Source organism: Cervus elaphus, chromosome 9 (assembly GCF_910594005.1).
Source record: "Cervus elaphus chromosome 9, mCerEla1.1, whole genome shotgun sequence".
Taxonomy (NCBI): domain Eukaryota; kingdom Metazoa; phylum Chordata; class Mammalia; order Artiodactyla; family Cervidae; genus Cervus; species Cervus elaphus.
The window spans coordinates 7337550-7356462 of NC_057823.1; the positions used below are offsets into that span (position 1 = coordinate 7337550).

At 44.7% G+C, this 18913-nt stretch overlaps 1 protein-coding gene across 3 annotated transcripts in view; it reads right to left on the reverse strand.

Annotated features, from left to right (window-relative positions):
* SNAP47 (synaptosome associated protein 47) overlaps positions 1-18810 on the reverse strand; it is a 72907-nt gene extending 54097 nt beyond the window's left edge. The window contains exons 1-2 of one of the 3 annotated variants that reach the window (XM_043910786.1): positions 18506-18810; positions 8196-8420 (exon numbers count right to left, since the gene is read on the reverse strand). In XM_043910786.1, coding sequence (XP_043766721.1) covers positions 8196-8317 — 122 coding nt within the window. In that variant the 5' untranslated portion in view covers positions 8318-8420; positions 18506-18810. Of the gene's footprint in view, positions 1-8195; positions 8741-18505 lie in introns of all 3 variants that reach the window. The other 2 variants (XM_043910785.1, XM_043910784.1) reach the window with 2 other exon arrangements.
* Between the last annotated feature and the right edge of the window lie 103 nt (positions 18811-18913).

Genomic DNA, 18913 nt, shown 5'->3' on the forward strand with positions numbered 1-18913 from the left:
AATCCTGAAGAGAAACAGAGCTGAAGGAATCAGGCTCCCTGACTTCAGACTATACTGCAAAGCTACAGTCATCGAAACAATATGGTACTGGCACAAAAATAGAAATACTGAAATATTTATCAATGGAACAGGATAGAACACCCCCAAATACGCCCATGCACCTATGATCAATTAATCTATGACAAAGAGGGCAAGGCTATGCAACGCTGGAAAGACAATCTCTTCAACAAATGGTGCTGGGAAAACTGCACAGACACAAGTAAAAAAAATGAAATTAGATCATTCTTTAACTCCATACACAAAAATAAGCTCAAAATGGATTAAATACCTAAATGTGAGACCAGACACTATGAAACTCCTAGAGGAAAACACAGGCAGAACACTGTCTGATATAAATCACAGGAACATCTTTTCCAATCTATCTCTCAGAATAATGGAAGTAAAAACAAAAATAAACAAATGGAACCTAATTAAACTCAAAAGTTTTGCATGGCAAAGGAAACAATAAACAAAATGAAAAGACAACCCACAGATTTGCAAATGATGTGACAGTGGGCGATCAGTCTCCAAAATTTACAGAGAGCTATGATGCTTAACAGCTTCAAAACAAACACCCCACTCAAAAAATGGGCAGAACACCTGAATAGACATTTCCCCAAAGAGAACACACAGATGGCCAAAAGGCACATGGAAAGATGTTCAACATCACTAGTTATCAGAGAAATGCAAATCAAAACCCCAATGAGATATCTCCTCACACCAGTCAGAATGGCTATCACCAAAAAATCCACAAACAATGAATGCTAGAGAGTGAAGTGGGAATGTAAACACCTGCACTGTTGGTGGGGATATAAACTGGTACAGTCACTATGGAGAACAGCATAAAGCTTTCTTAAAAAACTACAAACAGAGCTACCATATGACCCTGCAATGTCACTCCTGGGCATATGTCCAGAGAAATACATGACCCAAAAGGATCCATGCACTCCAGTGTTCATAGCAGAACTGTTTACAACAGCCAAGACTTGGAAGCAACCTAAATGTCCACCAACAGAGGAACAGATAAAGAAGATGTGGTACATATCCACAACTGAATATTACTCAGCCATTAAAAAGAGTGAGATAATGCCATTAGCAGTATCATGAACGGACCTACAGAGCATCATACTGAGTGAAGTAAGTCAGACAGAGGAGAAATACTGTATGACATCCCTTATATGTGCAATCAAAAAAGACAAGTCCTTCATGGGAAGGACTGATGCTGAAGCTGAAGCTCCAATACTCTGGCCACTTGATTCGAAGAACCGACTCGTTGGAAAAGTCCCTGATGGCGGGAAAGACTGAGGGTAAGAGGAGAAGGGCACGACAGAGGATGAGCTGGTTGGATGGCATCATTGTCTCAATGGATGTGACTTTGAGCCAACTATGCAAGATGGTAAAGGACAGGGAAGCCTGGTGTGCTGCAGGTCATGGGGCTGCAAAGAGTTGGATACAACTTAGTGACTAAACAACAACAACAGAAAAGAAATGATACGAATGAACTTACTTACAAAACAGAGAGACTCACACACTTAGAAAACGAACTGGTGGTTGCCAGGGGGAAGGGATAGTTAGGGAGTTTGGGAACGTCATGTACACACTGCTATATTCAAAGTGGATAACCAATAGAGACCTGCTTATAACACATGGAACTCTACTCAGTGTTGTATGCCAGCCTGGATGGGAGGGGTTTGGGGGACAATCGATACATGTATACGTATGGCTGAGTCCCTCTGCTGGTCACCTGAAACTACCACAACATTGTTAAATTCGCTATACCCCAATAGGGCTTCCCAGGTGTCACTAGTGGTAAAGAACCTGCCTGCAACGCAGGAGATGTTAAGAGACACCGGTTCGATCCTTGAGTTGGAAAGATCCCTTGGAGAAAGAAATGGCAACCCACTCTAGTATTCATGCCTGGAAAATCCCATGGACAGAGGAGCCTGGCAGGCTAGTCAATGGCATCACAAAGAGTTGGACATGACTGAGCAACTTAGCGCACACACACCCCAATACAAAATAAAAAGTTTAAAATTTGAAAAAAAGAAAAAAAAGCAGAGCAAAAGGATGAGGAAAAAGAAAAATGAGAACAATATTAGAAATCAGTTCAGAGTTCAAGAAGTCAGATAACAAAAAAGGGGGAGTTCCAAAAGAAATACATTTAAAAAACTGAGGTGAAAAAAATTTCAAAGAAATAATACAGGAAATAATAGGCTCACTGAGGGTCTACCACAATCAGCTTCAAAGGACCCATGCCAAGAAGAATCAGGAACCACAAGACCACCACTCTAGGAATACCAGTCAGCTGCTCTCTGGATAAATCACCACAGAGCTACACAGTCTGGTGCCTGCAGGCACCCTTCCTGTTCAGGTATTCATATTTTAATTCTGTATTTTTCCTACAGTATTATTTTGCATGTTAAAAAATCATATAAGTGGTATCCTGCTGTACACATCTCTCTCTGCAACTTGCTTTGTTTTTCAAACAGTGCTTTGGGATTTATTCAAGTTGATATCTAATATATAACAGTTAATATGAAAAATTAGTCTATTTTGTGACTAAAACATAGCTTATATGCCCAATCCCCTTGAGAAGCAATTGACTGTAACTGCTCACTACTGTCCACAGTCCTTTATGAAAGTTCATGTCCGCACATGCTGTGCCCAAGAGCCAGCATTTCCCAGATGACACGGCTGAAAGGGAAAGGTCAGTTATGGGGTCTGTGCACCTCTGGCTTCACCAGGTATTGACAATTGCTCTCCTAAGTGGCTGAACCAATTCACATTCTGGACAGAAACATCAGAGTTATTATCACCCCACATCTGAACTAACAGCTGGTGTTACCCACTAATATACTTGTTGGTTTAATTTACCTTTCCTTATTACTAGAGATGTTGAACTCCCTTTTCACTGATCTTTTGGGATTTCTCAATTGAGAGACACTGTGGCAGAGACTACTCATGATCCCTATTATCCATTCTCCAGTTTTTCCTTTGATAGTGAAATATCTGAGTAACCTCTCACAATCACCCAGCTCCTTTGTTTGTGAGTGTAGTTATGAGATTAAGTCCTGCCAGTAGGACATGAGCAGAACTGATAAGTGCGATTTTGGGGTCATCTTCTTAAAGACATGGCTGTACACCCTGGGCTCCCTCTCTGTTCCCCCTTCCCATTGGCTGGGAATGATCAACAGCACCAACTTCTGATGTAGTAATGGCGCCATGTGATAAGATAGGAGGACGTTCTAGCCAACATGCAGCCCCAAGTGATGGCGTAAAGCAGAGCTTTATATCTGCCTGGGATACCTACCTTCCTTTGGACCATCGTATTAAACTTCTAGCTTTTATCAACCACAATATTTTTGGATCTCTGTTATAGTGGCTTGTTAGTCTAAAATCCAATCAACGACCTTTGCTAACTTTTCTGTTGAATTGTCTTTTTCTCATTTGGCCTTTAACTAATTAGATATTAATCTTTTGTTGGGATATGGGTAGGTATCACAAGTACTTTCTTCCTGCCTCAGGGTCATCGTTCCACTTTGTCTTTTGTCAAAAGAAGATTTACAAACCACCCAGTTGTTCTCCAAAAGGATTATACCAATTGTCATTGTGATTATATTCTTTGCAGCCAAAGATCGTTAAGCTCCATACAATCAATAACAACAAGACCTGGAGCTGACTGTGGCTCAGATCATGAGCTCCTTATAGCAAAATTCAGGCTTAAATGGAAGAAAGTAGGGGATACAACTAGGTTATTCTAGGATGACCTAAATCAAATCCTTTATGATTACACAGATGAAGTGACAAATAGATTCAAGGAATTAGGTCTTGTAGAAAGAGTGCCTGAAAATTATGGATGGTGGTTTGGAACACTGTACAGGAGGCAGTGGCCAAAACCATCCCCAAGAAAAACAAATGTAAGAAGGCAAAGTGGTCATCTGAAGAGGCTTTATAAATAGCTGAGGAAAGAAGAGAAACAAGAAAGGGAAAGACATACCCAATGAATACAGAGTTCCAGAAAATAGCAAGGAGAGAGAAGAACCCCTTCTTAAACGAGCAACGCAAAGAAATAGACGAAAACAATAGAATTGGAAAGACTAGAGATCTCTTCAAGAAAAGGGGCGATATCAAGGGAACATTTCATGCAAGAATGGGCATGATAAAGGACAAAAACAGTAAGGACCTAACAGAAACAGAAGAGAGTAAGAATAAGTGGCAACAGTACACAGAAGAACCACACAAGAAAGTTCTTAATGACCCGCATAATCACGATGGTGTGGCCACTCACCTAGAGCGGGACATCCTGCAGTGTGAAGTCAGGTGGCTCTTAGGAAGCATTACTATGAACAAAACTAGCAGAGCTGATGGAACTTCAGCTGAGTTATTTAAAATCCTAAAAGATGATGCTGTTAAAGTGCTGCACTCAGTATGTCAAGAAATTTAGAAAACTCAGCAGTGGCCATAGGACTGGAAAAGGTCAGTTTTCTTTCCAATCCCAAAGAAAGGGCAACGCCAAAGAATGTTCAAACTATTCTACAACTGCACTCATTTCACAAGCTAGCAAGGTTACACTCAAAATCCTTCAAGTCAGGCTTCAGCAGTACATGAACTGAGAACTTCTAGATGTACAAGCTGGGTTTTGAAGAGGCAGAGGAACCAGAGATCAAATTGCCAACATTTGCTGGATCGTGGAGAAAGCAAATGAGTTCCAGAAGAGCGTCTAATTCTGCTCCATTGACTACACTAAATCCTTTGACTGTGTGGATCACAACAAACTGTGGAAAATTTTGAAAGAGATGGGAATACCAGACCACTTTGCCAGTCTCCTGAGAAACTCGTATGCGGGTCAAGAGGCAACACAGACACAGACAATGAACTGTTTCAAAATTGGAAGAGGAGTATGACAAGGCTGTACTGTGTCATTCTGTTTATTTAATTTATACACAGAGCAGATCATGTGAAATGCCAGGCTGGAAAAATCACAAGCTGGAATCCAGACTGCTGGGAGAAATACCAATAACCTCAGATAGGGAGATGATACCACTCTAATGACAGAAAGCAAAGAGGATCTAAAGAGCCTCTTGATGAGGGTGAAAGAGGAGAGTGAAAAGCTGGCTTGAAATTCAACATTGAAAAAACTAAGATTATCACATCCTGTCCCATTACTTCATGGCAAACAGAAGAGGAAAAAGTGGAAGCAGTGTCAGATTTTACTTTCTTGAGCTTCAGAATCACTGCAAACTGTGACTGCAGCCATGAAGTTAAAAGGTGTTTGCCCCTTAGAAGCAAAGCTATGACAAACCTAGACAACATATTAAAAAGCAGAGACATCACTTTGCCAACAAAGGTCCATATAGTCAAGCTACGATTTTTCCAGTAGTTATGTACAGATGTGGGAATTGGACCATAAAGAAGATTGCCCGTGTGTGTGCTAAAGTTGCTTCAGCTGTGTCCAGCTGTTTGCTATCCTATGGACTACAGCCTGTCAGGCTCCTCTGTCCATGGGCTTCTCCAGGCAAGAATACTGGAGTGGGTTCACTCACATTCTGCAGTGAATCTTCCCGACTCAGGGATCGAACACATGTTTCTTATGTCTCCTACATTGGCAGCTTGGTTCTTTACCACTAGTGCCACCTGGGAAGCCCAAAGAAGGCGAAGTGAGAAAGTGTGAATTGCTCAGTTGTGTCTGACTCTGCAATCCCATGGACTGTAGCCTGCCAGGCCAGGATTCTCTGTCCATGGAATTCTCCAGGCATGAATACTGGAGTGGGTAGCCATTCCCTTCTCCAGGGGAGCTTCCCAACCCAGGGATCAAACCTGGGTTTCTCACGTTGCAGGCAGATTCTTTACCTTCTAAGCCACCAGGGAGGTGCTGAAGATTTGATGCATTCAAACTGTGGTGTTGGAGAAGACTCTTGTGAGTCCCTTGGACTGCAAGAAGATCCAACCAGTCAATCCTAAAGGAAATCAACCCTGAATATTCACTGGAAGGACTGCTGCTGAAGGTGAAGCTCCAATACTTTGGCCACCTGATGCAAAGAGCCGAGTCAATGGAAAAGACCCTAATGCTGGGAAAGATTGTAGGCAATAGGAGAATGGGGCAGCAGAGGATGGGATAGATAGATAGCATCACCAACTCAATGGACAGGAATTTAAGCAATCTCTGGGAGATAGTGGAGGACAAAGGAGCCTGGCCTGATACAGTCCATGGGGTCGCAAAGAGTGAAACACTACTTAGCAACAGAAAAACAATGACAGAATTCTTACTTTTAGTTGTTATTAATCTGATCATTAAAACCTAGATTTCCATTATTTTAGTGTACATTTCTTTGATTTCCAGTGTAGATGAACATTCTTCTAAATCTCTGATCTCAATGTTCTAAGTTGAAGCTATTTAATAGGTGTCTCTATTCCTACCGGACTGTTGTGTTAGTCTAAGAGCGTTGCCTGCTGTAACAAACAACTCCCAGAACCTCTGGGCCTAGCCCCAGCAAAGGACTATCGCTTGTTCACATTGCAGTCCAACTGAGGGCTCAGATCAGGGTTCTGCTCTGGGAGGCCACTTGGGGCCCTAAACTCTATCTAACTAATGTTTCTGTCCTAGCGCCTCGAGTCCTGAAGGATTCCAGCAGATAAAAGGGAAGACAGTCTCAGAGACTGGGTAGGAGAGCTTTTAGAGTCTAGGCCTGCAAGTGACCAACATCACTCCTGTTACAACTCAGTTGCATAACTCCTGAACTGCAAGAAGAGTGGGAAAATGTCTAGCCTTGTTCCCATGAGGAAAGCTCACAGAGGTCTGATGATGTTATATCTCATTCACCATAAGCACCCCCTCTTAAGGATAAGAAGCAGGGCCCAGTTCCCTGCAGCTCTAGCACAAAGCCCTTTACCACATAGTGCTTAGAAACAGCAACAGGTGGAGACTCCAGAGTGTGGTCACTCAGAAGCAAGGGTCTCGCAAACAGCAGTCACGCACCCCTGGTCTGAGAGGCGGAGGACCCACACTCAGGGTCCATCCTGAGATTGTCACCGCACCCTGAGCTCTCAAGCAACCATTACAGACACCAGGGAGGGAGAGGTCACTCCTACTAGACTCAGAGATCCCTGGCTTATTTTACAGGTCATATAGTTAGCATAGCACTTCTCAAAGTGTGGTCTTTGAGACCCTCCAAAGGAGTCTGGGAGGTCAAAATTACTTCATACAATACCACAGTGCTACGTAGCTTTTTACTCTCATTCTCTCACAAGTGTAGAGCGGCGTTTCCAGAGACTTGTGACATCACATGTGACTTGTGATGGCACAGCAGACTGACTGCAGAAGCAAGCGTGAGAATTCAGCTGTTTATACTAAGTTTTATTTTAAAGAGAGGTGCAAAAAATCTTAAACAGTGACACTCCTCTCACTACACATTTTGCTTTATAAAAGTTATTTTTCATTATTTTTAATTAAAAAAATGTTATTTATGTTACTAGAAGCCTGGCATGCTGCAGTCCATGGGGCCGCAAAGAGTCGGACATGACTGAGCGAATGAACCGAACTGAGGACATGGATTTATCGTTGTACGTTTTAAGTGAATAATTATTTAATGCCTTAGTTTTTTAAAAAATATGGTACATATTGGTATATACAACCCACATAAACAAAAACTCTTTGGGTACTCAATTTTTAAGGAGGATGAGATGGTCCCCCAGACTGAAGGTTTGAGAGTGGTTTCGTGCAGTGGCTAAGATGGCAGTTTCTGAAGCCAAAATGCTTTAGCTCAAACCTTGCTGCTATACAGGTATGAAAAAAAAATTAAGATAAACTATGCCAACAAACTTAGTGTTCAGGTGACCTTGAACAAATTACTTGGCCTCTCAGCCTCAGTTTCCTCATGGACAAAACGAGGAACAACATGCTCTTCTTGGCTTATCTGGTGACTGCACGAGGTAATCCCCATAAACACTTAAAACTGTCCTTGGCACGTACTGCACACTCCGTGAGTGCTGGCCCTCATTTATTTGTTTGCCCATAGCAGTCAGCTCAGTGCAACTGTCCAGAACAGGAGTACAGCTTGTGTTTTCAGAAGTTGAATGTGAAATAAATAGAAGATGATGGAAAAGATACCATACCACAGCCATTCCAAGGTCAGGTGAGGATTACAGTGTTTGCTTACCTGTCAGCCACATCCAGGTCAGATTCCATCTTGTCCAGGCCTCTGGAGATACTGTCAAGTTGCTCGCCCTGATGGTGCAGGACTCTGGCTGTGTCTTCCAGACGCTTCTGGGTACAGGCCATCAGACAAGTCAGCTCCTTCCCCTTGGTCACGGAGGAGGAGGATGCCTCAGCAGCAGCTCCTGACTGGGACAACAGCAGCTCTCTCCAGAAATGTTCGATGATGCTGAAAACGGCATTCCGACTAGGCTGCAAGGAACTGAACCAGTGCTTGTTGCGGTCCCTCTCCAGGATGGTAATGGAACTGAAGATAAAATGAGAAGCTTCTTTCTTGATCTCAATGATACTAGAAAGGGGAAAGCTGACAAGAATTTCTCTAGTTTTATCAGTCATAAATTTTAGTGAGAGAGAAGTTAATGAAAGTCTTCCAGGGACCCATCGCTTTTCAAGTTCTAAATAATAGGAGCATGGCCAGGTTTGGACGCAGATGTCTCTGCTCATCTGGTTCCTAGGTCGGTGTGCACCACAGCCAAGGTCACTCTGCCTCTGAAGGAAAGGGCACACATTAGTGGGTGGGCGAGCCTAAACCAGGACTTGGACACTTGGACCAGAGACATCGGGACACCGACACGGAGGGCGTGATCTGGATTCTGAGTCCACGGGAGACTCTAGCACATGGCCAGGCCCGCACCTACAAGGACTCTCACACCACCTGTGACAGGCAGGAGGGAGACTGCACCCGACTCAGGAGAGAAGTAAGGGCTGGGGCCAGACTCGTACTTGTCCCAGAGCACCAAGGTCCCCAGGAGCTCTGCACCACAGCACCCTCACTGCTCATCCATAGCCAGATGTGACCGAGGGAAGAAAATCACTGGAAACGACTGCCAAGGATTCTTCACAAGAACACCACTCTGGCTGTGATGACTCCTACCGCTACACATTCTACAAGCTTTTAAACTAACACTCTTCTTTTGAAATTTTTATGTTTACTTAGTGTCATACAGAAAATAATCCTACAAACTTTTTCATTTATGTAATCCCAACTAATTTTATAGAGTTCCATGTAATTATATGTGCATGTTTATATATAGTTTTATATAGTTGTATGTAACAGAGGTATACTATTCATGTCTACAGTTTGCATTTACCAAGGCATTTTTTTCTTCTTTGGACACGCTACACAGCTTGTGGGATCTTAGTTCTCCAACCAGGGACTGAATCCAAGCCCTCAGCAGTGAGAGCGCAGAGTCCCACCCGCTGGACCAGCAGGGAATTCCTTATCAATACATTTTTTTCTTTTTTTGGACACAACACACAGCTTGCGGGATCTTAGTTCTCCAACCAGGGACTGAACTCAGGCCCTCAGCAGTGAGGGCGCAGAGTCCTTCCCACTGGACCAACAGAGAATTCATTATCAAAGCACTTAAAAGTCATGAATGACAGATCCGAAACAGCCCTTGTAAAACACTCAGTCCAACCCTCTCATACAGATAAAGAATATAAGGCCAAGAAAGGATGAAGACTTTGTACCGGGTCAAACCACAAGTTTTAAGACCCCCAACATACTATGCTGGGCAGAAAAGAAACAACAACATCCTTGGCTCACAAAGCTTAAGAGTCCATTGGAATTCTATAAACTTCCTCACTGAGTTATATTCTAAAGACTCAAGACTCTTCAAAGTAATTATTGTACTACACGCCACATCAAACAACACAAGGCTGGACAGCAAAAAAGGGAGTAGCTACACCTGAAGAACTTTCACTGAATTGAGAGTCCTAGTTATAAAGAAATAAAGTGACTTGAGATTAGGAAGAGCATCATCAACTATGACGTGAGTTAATGCGAGAAAACAAAAAACCCACAGCTCATAGGTTATAGGCATAAAAAGAGATGTAAAGAAGTCTTAATTGGACTACAGTGGCATCTAATGGGTCTCCTGCCTTTGGTGCTCCAACACCACCTGCTGCTACTGAACTCTTCCTTCCAGAGTGAGAGCGGCCTTACCCGCCCTCAGCCTCTCCTCCCTGCTTTCTGCCTTGTGGGGCCGTACAGAACTCATGCACACTTGCTGTACATGTTAAACGGTAGGATGACCACTTGTTATTTGACTGCAAGCTCTCAAAGGGCAATGATCATATTTTATTCATAATCCTAACCCAGGAAATACTTTGTGACTGAATGAGTGAACAGATACTCACGGTTTATGGTATCTGTCCAGCTGTGACCCTCAGCGTAGTTGTGGTCAGTGCTCAGGGTGGCCTCACCCTACTGCTCAATACTCCATACAAGGTGTGGACGTTACATCTTCACGGTGTTTCTCCACATATTATATCAAAAACTGATATGAAATCTTGTGTCATGAAAACTGTCCAAGAATATCTCCCTTGTCACTGTGGACAGTGTCTTCCTCCTGGCTGAGAGCTCTGTTTCCTGACTGGGATAGTAAGCTAGTGTCCCTTTGAGGCAAGGGTTGGACAGGTTTGCTAGCAGTCCCCTCATAAGCTATGACACAAACCCGTGGTATGCGCAGCATCCCCTTGGGCCTTAGAAGTTAGGGGGCACAGGGGCAGATGTACACACGAATCCTGCTGTGCTACACACAACAGGCCCTTTCTCTCTGACCAAGGGCCTCTTATCTTCCTCTACATCTGCAAAACTAAGGCAGCCTCACTCTCAAACCTATAAGAAAGTCTCAGACCCTTCATGATTCCCAGCAGTGATGCATACCACAAGATCATTCTACATTGGGGTACGGGTTCTTCACACCAGAATCTCTATTAAAACTAAGTATTTAGGAAGTAAACTCCACAAATCAACTCTATCAACTCATAACACCCTAAGATGTTTCTATTGACTTAAGGGAATCAAGACTTTCCCCAAACTTTAATTCATTTTAAAAATAAGTACATAAAAAAAAAAAAAATAAAATAAAAATAAGTACATGAAAAGCTCAAAAACAGGAATCAGAATGGTAGTTATAACCGGGGAAATGGGGGCCTTGAGGAGGGCTCTGCAGTACTGGTACTGTTCTGCTTCTTGCCCTGGGTGTATTCATTTTGTGGTAATTCAAGATTTGTGCTTTTTCTCTTCTTATAATTTGCTTATTTTTCTGCGTTAACACTTCAATGAAGGATTTACTAAATATTTACTAATAAAATAAAATTTTATTAAAATTAATAATAAATGTACACATGAGAGATGTACCAAAACTAAATTTCAGCTGGGTATTACAATTTCAAAAACATTTGAAATCACTGCCTTGGGTAGCAGTACATCTGGAAGACTACAACACAAACCTCTCATACAGATGATGGCCAGTGTTCCCACTCTGTGTATGACCCTTCCGTGTGTGACTCAGCACTCCTGCATCCACTTCCTGATCTGTAAATGGAGGTAACTATACCTATCTCATACTGCAGTGGTAAGGCTTAACTGAACCGATATGTGAAAGGTGCTGAGAAGAGTACTTGGCACCTAATATACGCTATAAGTGTAATTATGAATACTACAAAGTATCTACAGAACTAACTCTGTTCATCTATTAGGTGTGAACAGCCTACAGTTTTCTCTTGATCCCATTTCTTTAATGACCGCTAAAACATCACTATACTCAGAATCTGCATTTGGTCTCATTAGTTTCCACTGTCTGATCAGAGTTGGCTACAGACAACACCTGAACAGAAAAACAAACATGACAGTGAAAAAGAGAAGAAAAGAAAGAAGAATGTGCGTAGCATACACAAAATTAAGGTGTCAAAACAACTTGATTCTATTACAAGAGAAATAAATTTAACTATGTTAATCAAATTGAAGCACTTTCCAAATATAGTCTAGAACTTCTCTTAATCACAACAGCAAGGGCTGGCCCAAATTTCCCAGTTATGCGTATGTGCCTATCAAGCCCTGTTACAACTACAAAGCCGTCCAATTTACTAGCTCTACTAATTACTAAAGCCTGCAATTAGGACAAGCCTAGAAGAGAGCTGCCATATTAAGGATGAGAGTTTTGTCATCACTACAAAGTAAGACATGGCACTTGGAAGTGATAAATATAAAGGGACCACAGAGATCATCTCCAATTCACTTCATTCAACAAATGAATGAGCACAGTCCTATCATGGCAAAAGCTCTAAAAGTCCACTGACAGGACTTTCCCGGAGGTCCAGTAGTTAAAAATCCGCCTGCCAATGCAGGGGACACAGGTTCGATTCCTGGTCTGGGAAGATTCCACATGCCACGAGCAACTAAGCCCATGTACCACAACTACTGTGTGCCTGGAGCCCTTGCTCTGCAGCAAGAGAAGCCACTGCAATGAGAAGCCTGTGCACCGCAACGAAGAGCAGCCCCCCCACCCACCACCATCACAACTAGAGAAGGCCCACACACAGCAAGGAAGACTTGGTTTAGCCAAAAATAAATAAATAAATAAATGATTTTTTAAAAAATTAAAAGTCCACTGATGGCTTGGCTAATACTTTCAGGAGTATTAGCATCTTCAAGTGTTTTCTCTGAGTGTCAATTCTGAGAAAGCAACAGCCTTAGGATCTACATATTTAAGGAGACATGAACCCAAGAATCCATCGTCTTAGCCAACATGATGATGAATGCCAGACCAACACTAAAAACACACTGAACAAACAGACAACCTCATAGTCCCAACTGGGCAGGGCTCTGTAAATGATCCAGGAAACCCATGCTCTTATGTCACTGGAAAGCTAACGAAGATCTCCTCAGCTGTTTGAAACTCCTGACCTTCTGTACCAAAGACTGGTGTCGTCTTCTTTGCAGGCTTTATCTGTGAGCTCCCTCGCAGGTCCTCCCGGCACACGCTGGGATTGCGCAGAAGCACAATGCAAGGGGCAGAGCAGCTGGGAGGGTGCCTTTCCCCTTAAACAGTGGCTCCCACCAGACAAAGGAAACTGCAGAGCCAAAGGGCCTTCAGACCTTTCTCCCCAGAAAGGACACTCACCCAAGCACTCTCAAACAGACATAAAACAGACTGTGGGGCCTCTCCCAGGACAGGCAAGCAAGGGAGGTGCAGGCCTTCAGCGTGTTATGACTGACACATCGCTGTCCCTCCTGAGTTGTAAGGACCCTGGCAAGCCACCTGCACGACCTGCTAGCACCGTCTTGCCATGAGGCCACGGGGCAGTCATCCAGATGTGAATAAGAGAAAAGACTTTTACTCTGAGAATCAGGGGACGACTAACCCCAACAATTTAACCATGTTTTTCAGTGTTTCCACGTCCAAGACAAGGTGCCTTGGCCTCAGTCACTAGTGGGCTCATGGCTCTGGTCAGGCTCACAGCTCTGAAGCTGGCAGGACCCCGGTCCTCCTGACTGAAGAAAGCCTCCTGCCACTGGGCCACTCTGTGCCTGCCCTGAGAGAGAGCTGATGAGGGCCACATCTTGTTTACTGCCCATCCCCATACTTAAGACATTGAGTTAGCATGAAAACTGAATTTATATTAACAATTACCTGACTTCAGCTGTCATTCCTGAGTATGTACCTGGGAGGTATTCCTTGAACACTGAGATTATGCACAAATTCCCCAAAGAATTATTGAGTCTGCCACTGCAGCATCCAAGGAACCATGCTGCAGTTCCAACGCCAGCTCCATCAAATTTTATGACTGTGGAAAAGTTATTTCACCTTCTGGGTCTCTGTTAACCATTAAAATCACTAGAAGACCTAAGGACAACAGCAGCTCTAAACTATTCTAAAATTCAAAAAGAAAGAAAAGAGGAAAGAAAATTCAAGAGAAGAACAGAAACATTTCTCTTTCCTGTAGTATATAGAAGAAAATATGAGAAAAGTACTTAGGTTTGAAGAAAACCAAGGAAAAAGCAAAAGGAGAAACCTGTAGCCACAACTTTTCCTACAACAGATTTCCATGGCAGCCTTCCAATCAGACCAAAATAAATGACGATTAAGTGGAACAGCCAAAGGAACAACATTCCCGTGTGCGTTAGAATGACCCCACACACACCCTCCCTGTCCCTCAGCTGAGGACTCGGATACCACACCTGTCCCTGGGTGTCTGCCTTTCCTCTCTCCACGCACAGTTTATGGGAAGCAGTGTCCCCACTCCCTCAAAGACCAGGTTCCAGTTCTCTTGATCCCAACCTCCTCCCCTCCAGCAACAATAACTTCTCTGTCCCTTCACCACTAGGATAGGGCACGCTTTTTTTTTTCCCCAAGGGCCAAGTAGTAAATATTTTAGGCTTTGTGAGCACATGGTCTCTGTTAAACTATTCTGCTGTTGCATAGACTATAAGTAGCCAGACAGTCCCCACAGTCCACTTACTGTTCCTCCAAGAGACTCCAAATGTGCCCCTGTGCTTGGCCACCAGCCAGGATTCTCCCCCTCCAGACAGGCTCCTGCCCCTCTGCTCACGGACACGTCTCAGCCCAGGCCTCCAGGTGGCCAAATCTAAAGCACACATCTGTTCTAACCTCTGTCCAACACACCTGCCCACCTCCTGAGAGCCATCATCTCTTGGATTCTTGGATACCATGCTCCCCTGGTCTCCCGCCCCCTGGAGCCTGTTTTCCGTCTGCTCTGCTGGTTCTTCCTCTTCTATCTGACTGCTAAATGCTGGAATCACCAGGTCACAACCTTGGTCCTCTTAATCAATACTCTGTTCTTAAGTGAGTCAACACAGTTTCATGGCATTAAATATACCTTCCAGCTGTTGCCTGGCAAACTTTCCTGTCCAGCCCAGACTCTCTTGAGACTTGAGTACTGCCTGGGCATTTCCACCTGACCATCTAATAGACATTTCCAACTAAGCAAGCCCCTCCATTTGCTCCTGCATTTCAGTGAAGGCAGAGCCAGGTGAGTTCTCATAGATTCCCTCTTCCTTATCCCTCTCAATCCAGCAGCAAGTCCCGGCAGCTGCATCTCACACCTGCCCTCTGCACTCCCCACCCCCACAGCCACAGCACTAGGCAAGGCTGTCACCACTGTCCTGGACAACTTCCCAACGGACCTCCTTCTTTCCCTCTGCCCCCACCACTCGGTCTCTATCCAGTAGCTGGTGCGACAACCACAAACAAAATGAGAAAAGGTCACTCTTCTGCGGAAACCCTTTCCCGTGTACCCTGAGTAAAGTCACCAGCTAAGTCAGGTAGGCTTTGGTAACCACAGCCACACCACTCAGGCCAGTAGACAGAGCCTCTCTCTCTGCTCTGCTCCTCAGGGCTCCCTACCTGCGGCTCTTAGGACTCTGAGTGGCCAACTCCACCTCACTCTCCAGATCTCTGTTCCAGGGGCATCCTTGCCTCTTCACCAACCACAGCACTCACAGTAATTCCAAAGAGCCTGTGATCGTGTTTACATGTTGACCAACTGGATCAAAACACTGGAGAAGGCAAACACTACAAGGAGGGTGCCTTGGGGACAATACTGGTGCATCACAGGAACCCAGCGAATATGGGATGAGTGAACTACAAATCATATGATGTGAAAACACACTTGTGTCCACTGGGGACAGTTTTCTTCTTTCTATATGCTAAATTAAGTCACCATTCTATGCTAAGTTCCTGGAGTCCTTATTTGGTCCTCGCCTGCTGTAACCTGGAACCCACATCTCCAGAAAAAACACAACACACCTGCTGACCCTATGGCTAGAGTTGAATCAGGGAGGGGAGGTCATGGCAAGGTACCTCAAGAGTGTCTGAGACTAATCCACACAGTGATGCTCTTGGGGAAGAAATGAGTGGTCACAGGGACTGAACTTACAACACACTGCAGTTCGTATAATGGATCTCTTTTAGCACTTCCATCAGACCTGTGTCCTGGAGTAGACTCAGTATCAAGTAAACACCCTATTTTTAGTTAATTTCCAATGTAACAGACCAAGCAACATTTTACACACCTTCCAATAACTCCTGACCATAAGAAGGATTAGAGTCAGAACAGTGGGAGCAGTGTCTCCGGGCACCAGCGGTCAGTCTTTTCCATTACCTTCACCTCCTGCTCCTCAGAGGCTCCCACTTTCAACCTGGGAGGTTTGGGGTGTTTCATTGCAATAACATAGCCTATTCACAAGGCATGCACCATCTTCTTAACTTCTCAGAGCTGAGAACTAGGATTTTATGTTATTCCCACTGCATTTCCCTCAAATGCTAACTTTTAAACTCCCCTCCTGCCATTTTTCCTCTGGCCCTCTGTGGGGTCTGTCATTGGGGTGTGATAAGGCATGCCATGCTCCCAGATCTGATTCAGCTCTGGGTGGGGCTCAGGAATGTGCACTTCCCACCAGCGCCCAGGTGATATCAGGGCCGCTGTCTAGGGGCCTTGGAGGAACACAGACCTGTGTTCCAGTCCCAATACAGTTCTCAATAGCTATGTCAGAGCCTCATGCATACAATGGTGGTAACAGGGTCAACACTAGAGAGCCATCATACAAACTAGAGAAAATACAAGACAAAATGCCTGGCCCAGGGCAAATGCTCAAGAAAGGAGACATGCTCTCCTATCCGGAGCTACTGGTTCAGTTGCCCCAACAATCCTGGGAAGCATGGGGACCTGCTGGCCTAAAGCATCCCCTTACTTATAAAACTTAGTCGCAACCGCAGAGCTTCAGAAGCTAGAATTCTGGAATTCTTACCAGGCAATGTCTATCTGAACTTAATATTTCCCTTACAACGCAAACTTTGAACTGTATTTCCCAAATCTTTAGACAATTATGAACACTCTGCTTCCCATACTTTTCCTATTTGCCTTCCATGATCTGCACTTACCACAGCTAAAAATCAAATAATTAAGGAACATCCAGTCAATATGTGGTAAAAAACTGACAACTGTTCATCTTTTTTAAAAAGTTAAAAGCAGCAAAAGCTTACATATGTAAATTCACTTACATATAAAATAGACTGTGTGTGTGTGTACAGAGAGGATTATAGAGAAAAAAACAAATGAGTGAGTACATGCCTGGAAGGATAACTCTATATCAAGAAACGAAAAAATGCTCATCTCTGGATGGAATTAAGGGTGACTCTTATTCTCCATTTTAACTTCCCAGGGCATTCTAACTTTCTGCCCAACACTGGGCCAATGAAGAATTCCACAGCTTGACCATGTGAGGTACAATAGGACAGACTGGGAAAAGTGCACAGGATCACACACCCTCTCACACTGCTCTGCCTGCCACAAACTCCTCACCACCTGTCCCATCTTACCCGTGTGTTCTCAGCTCCCACTTTAGACCCCTCCTCTACCTGGACTTCAGACTCTCCCTAACTCACTTTCTTCCTAGTCCCCCCCTCTGCCTTTCCCCACTTCTGGTTCTTGTTGTTCTCCTGCATAAGCTTTAAACCCCTTGGAAAGAGTCTCCACCCCCCAAACCCCTCTCCAAAGCTCAGAGCCCCAATATCTCCAGAGTCTCCTTTATGCCACCTATAGGATAAATAAGATTACATCTTCACTGTTCAATAAAGGGGAAGAAGTTGCTCTTTCTCTACCCTTTGAGTGTTTCTTTTAGTCAGGAATGAAAAAAACTCAGTGTTCAGATTTTACAGGGCACAGTCACCACCTGCTGACTCAGAGCTGTAAATAAACAGGGACCTCCAGAACCCAGGCAGGAGTCTCTTGTCAGGCACAGACTTTCCTCAAGGCGATGACAGAGCTCTTCACAATTCTTTCTCTGCTTTTTGTGTGTGAAATGTGTGAAGTTCTGTCCAACTCTACTCTCTTGCAGATGCCTTAAATGTACGTAATCTGCTCAAACAGTAATGAAACTGTTTTCTTCTCTTCCATACTAATACGGGTAGATCTGAGTTGAAAGAACATGTATTTCTCCAACATGCTGAGACCCTGACGTGTCATCCCCACTCAAGTCCCCCTTTTTTGTTCCTCATTTCAGGTCTGGTGTGCACAGTCCCGTATTTCCACACCTTCACTTCAGACCCTCCCTATTCTCCCAGCATCCCCTCCAGGTTCCCACCACCCCGTCCAGGTCCCAACCATCCTATCCTGGTCTACACATCCCCTCCATGTTCCCAGCATCGCCCTTGGCCCTCAGCACTCCCCTAACCCCCAGCAACCCCACCAGGTCCCACCATCACCGGCAAATTACAGCATTCCTTCCAAGTCCCCATCATCTCCTTGGGCCTCCACCATCTCCCTAGCCAGGGCCTCTCCACCCCCTCTCCATCCCCTCCAGGTCCCCAGCATCCCTTAAAGACCCCCAGCATCCCTCAGATCCCACTGTTGGCCCTTGTACCTCTTTGTTAGCCCTACCCACATCCCACCAACCTTCCGCAGTCCTTGAAGGTTAAGAAAGGAAAGAAGAGGAGTCCTTACCTCGCTGGTAGCGTCAGGAGGGATTATGCCGGAAGAGCACAAGCCCAGCTGCAGACTGGAGACACCGCTTACTCGAGTCGCTGGGAAGACGAGAAAACGGCGAGACTCGGGGCCGGCACCGTTCGACAACCTCTGAAGCCCCGGGGTACCCGAAGCTGGGTCGAAGCTGCCGCAGGCCGTTCAAGTACCCGGTGCGGGCCGCAGCATGAAGCGAGCATGCGCGCAGGGCCTGGCTCGCCGTGTTTCAGGCTCCGGCAGGAACTCCAAGTGCAGACTCTTGGTTCCACTTGACTGCTCTGGGACTACCGCGGGCTTTGCTGTCTGTACTTCCCCGGTTTCTCCCAGGCCGGCTGTGGGCTGTGAGCCACGGACGCCTAGAGTGTTTACTCCGGAAGCAGTTTTAGCAAA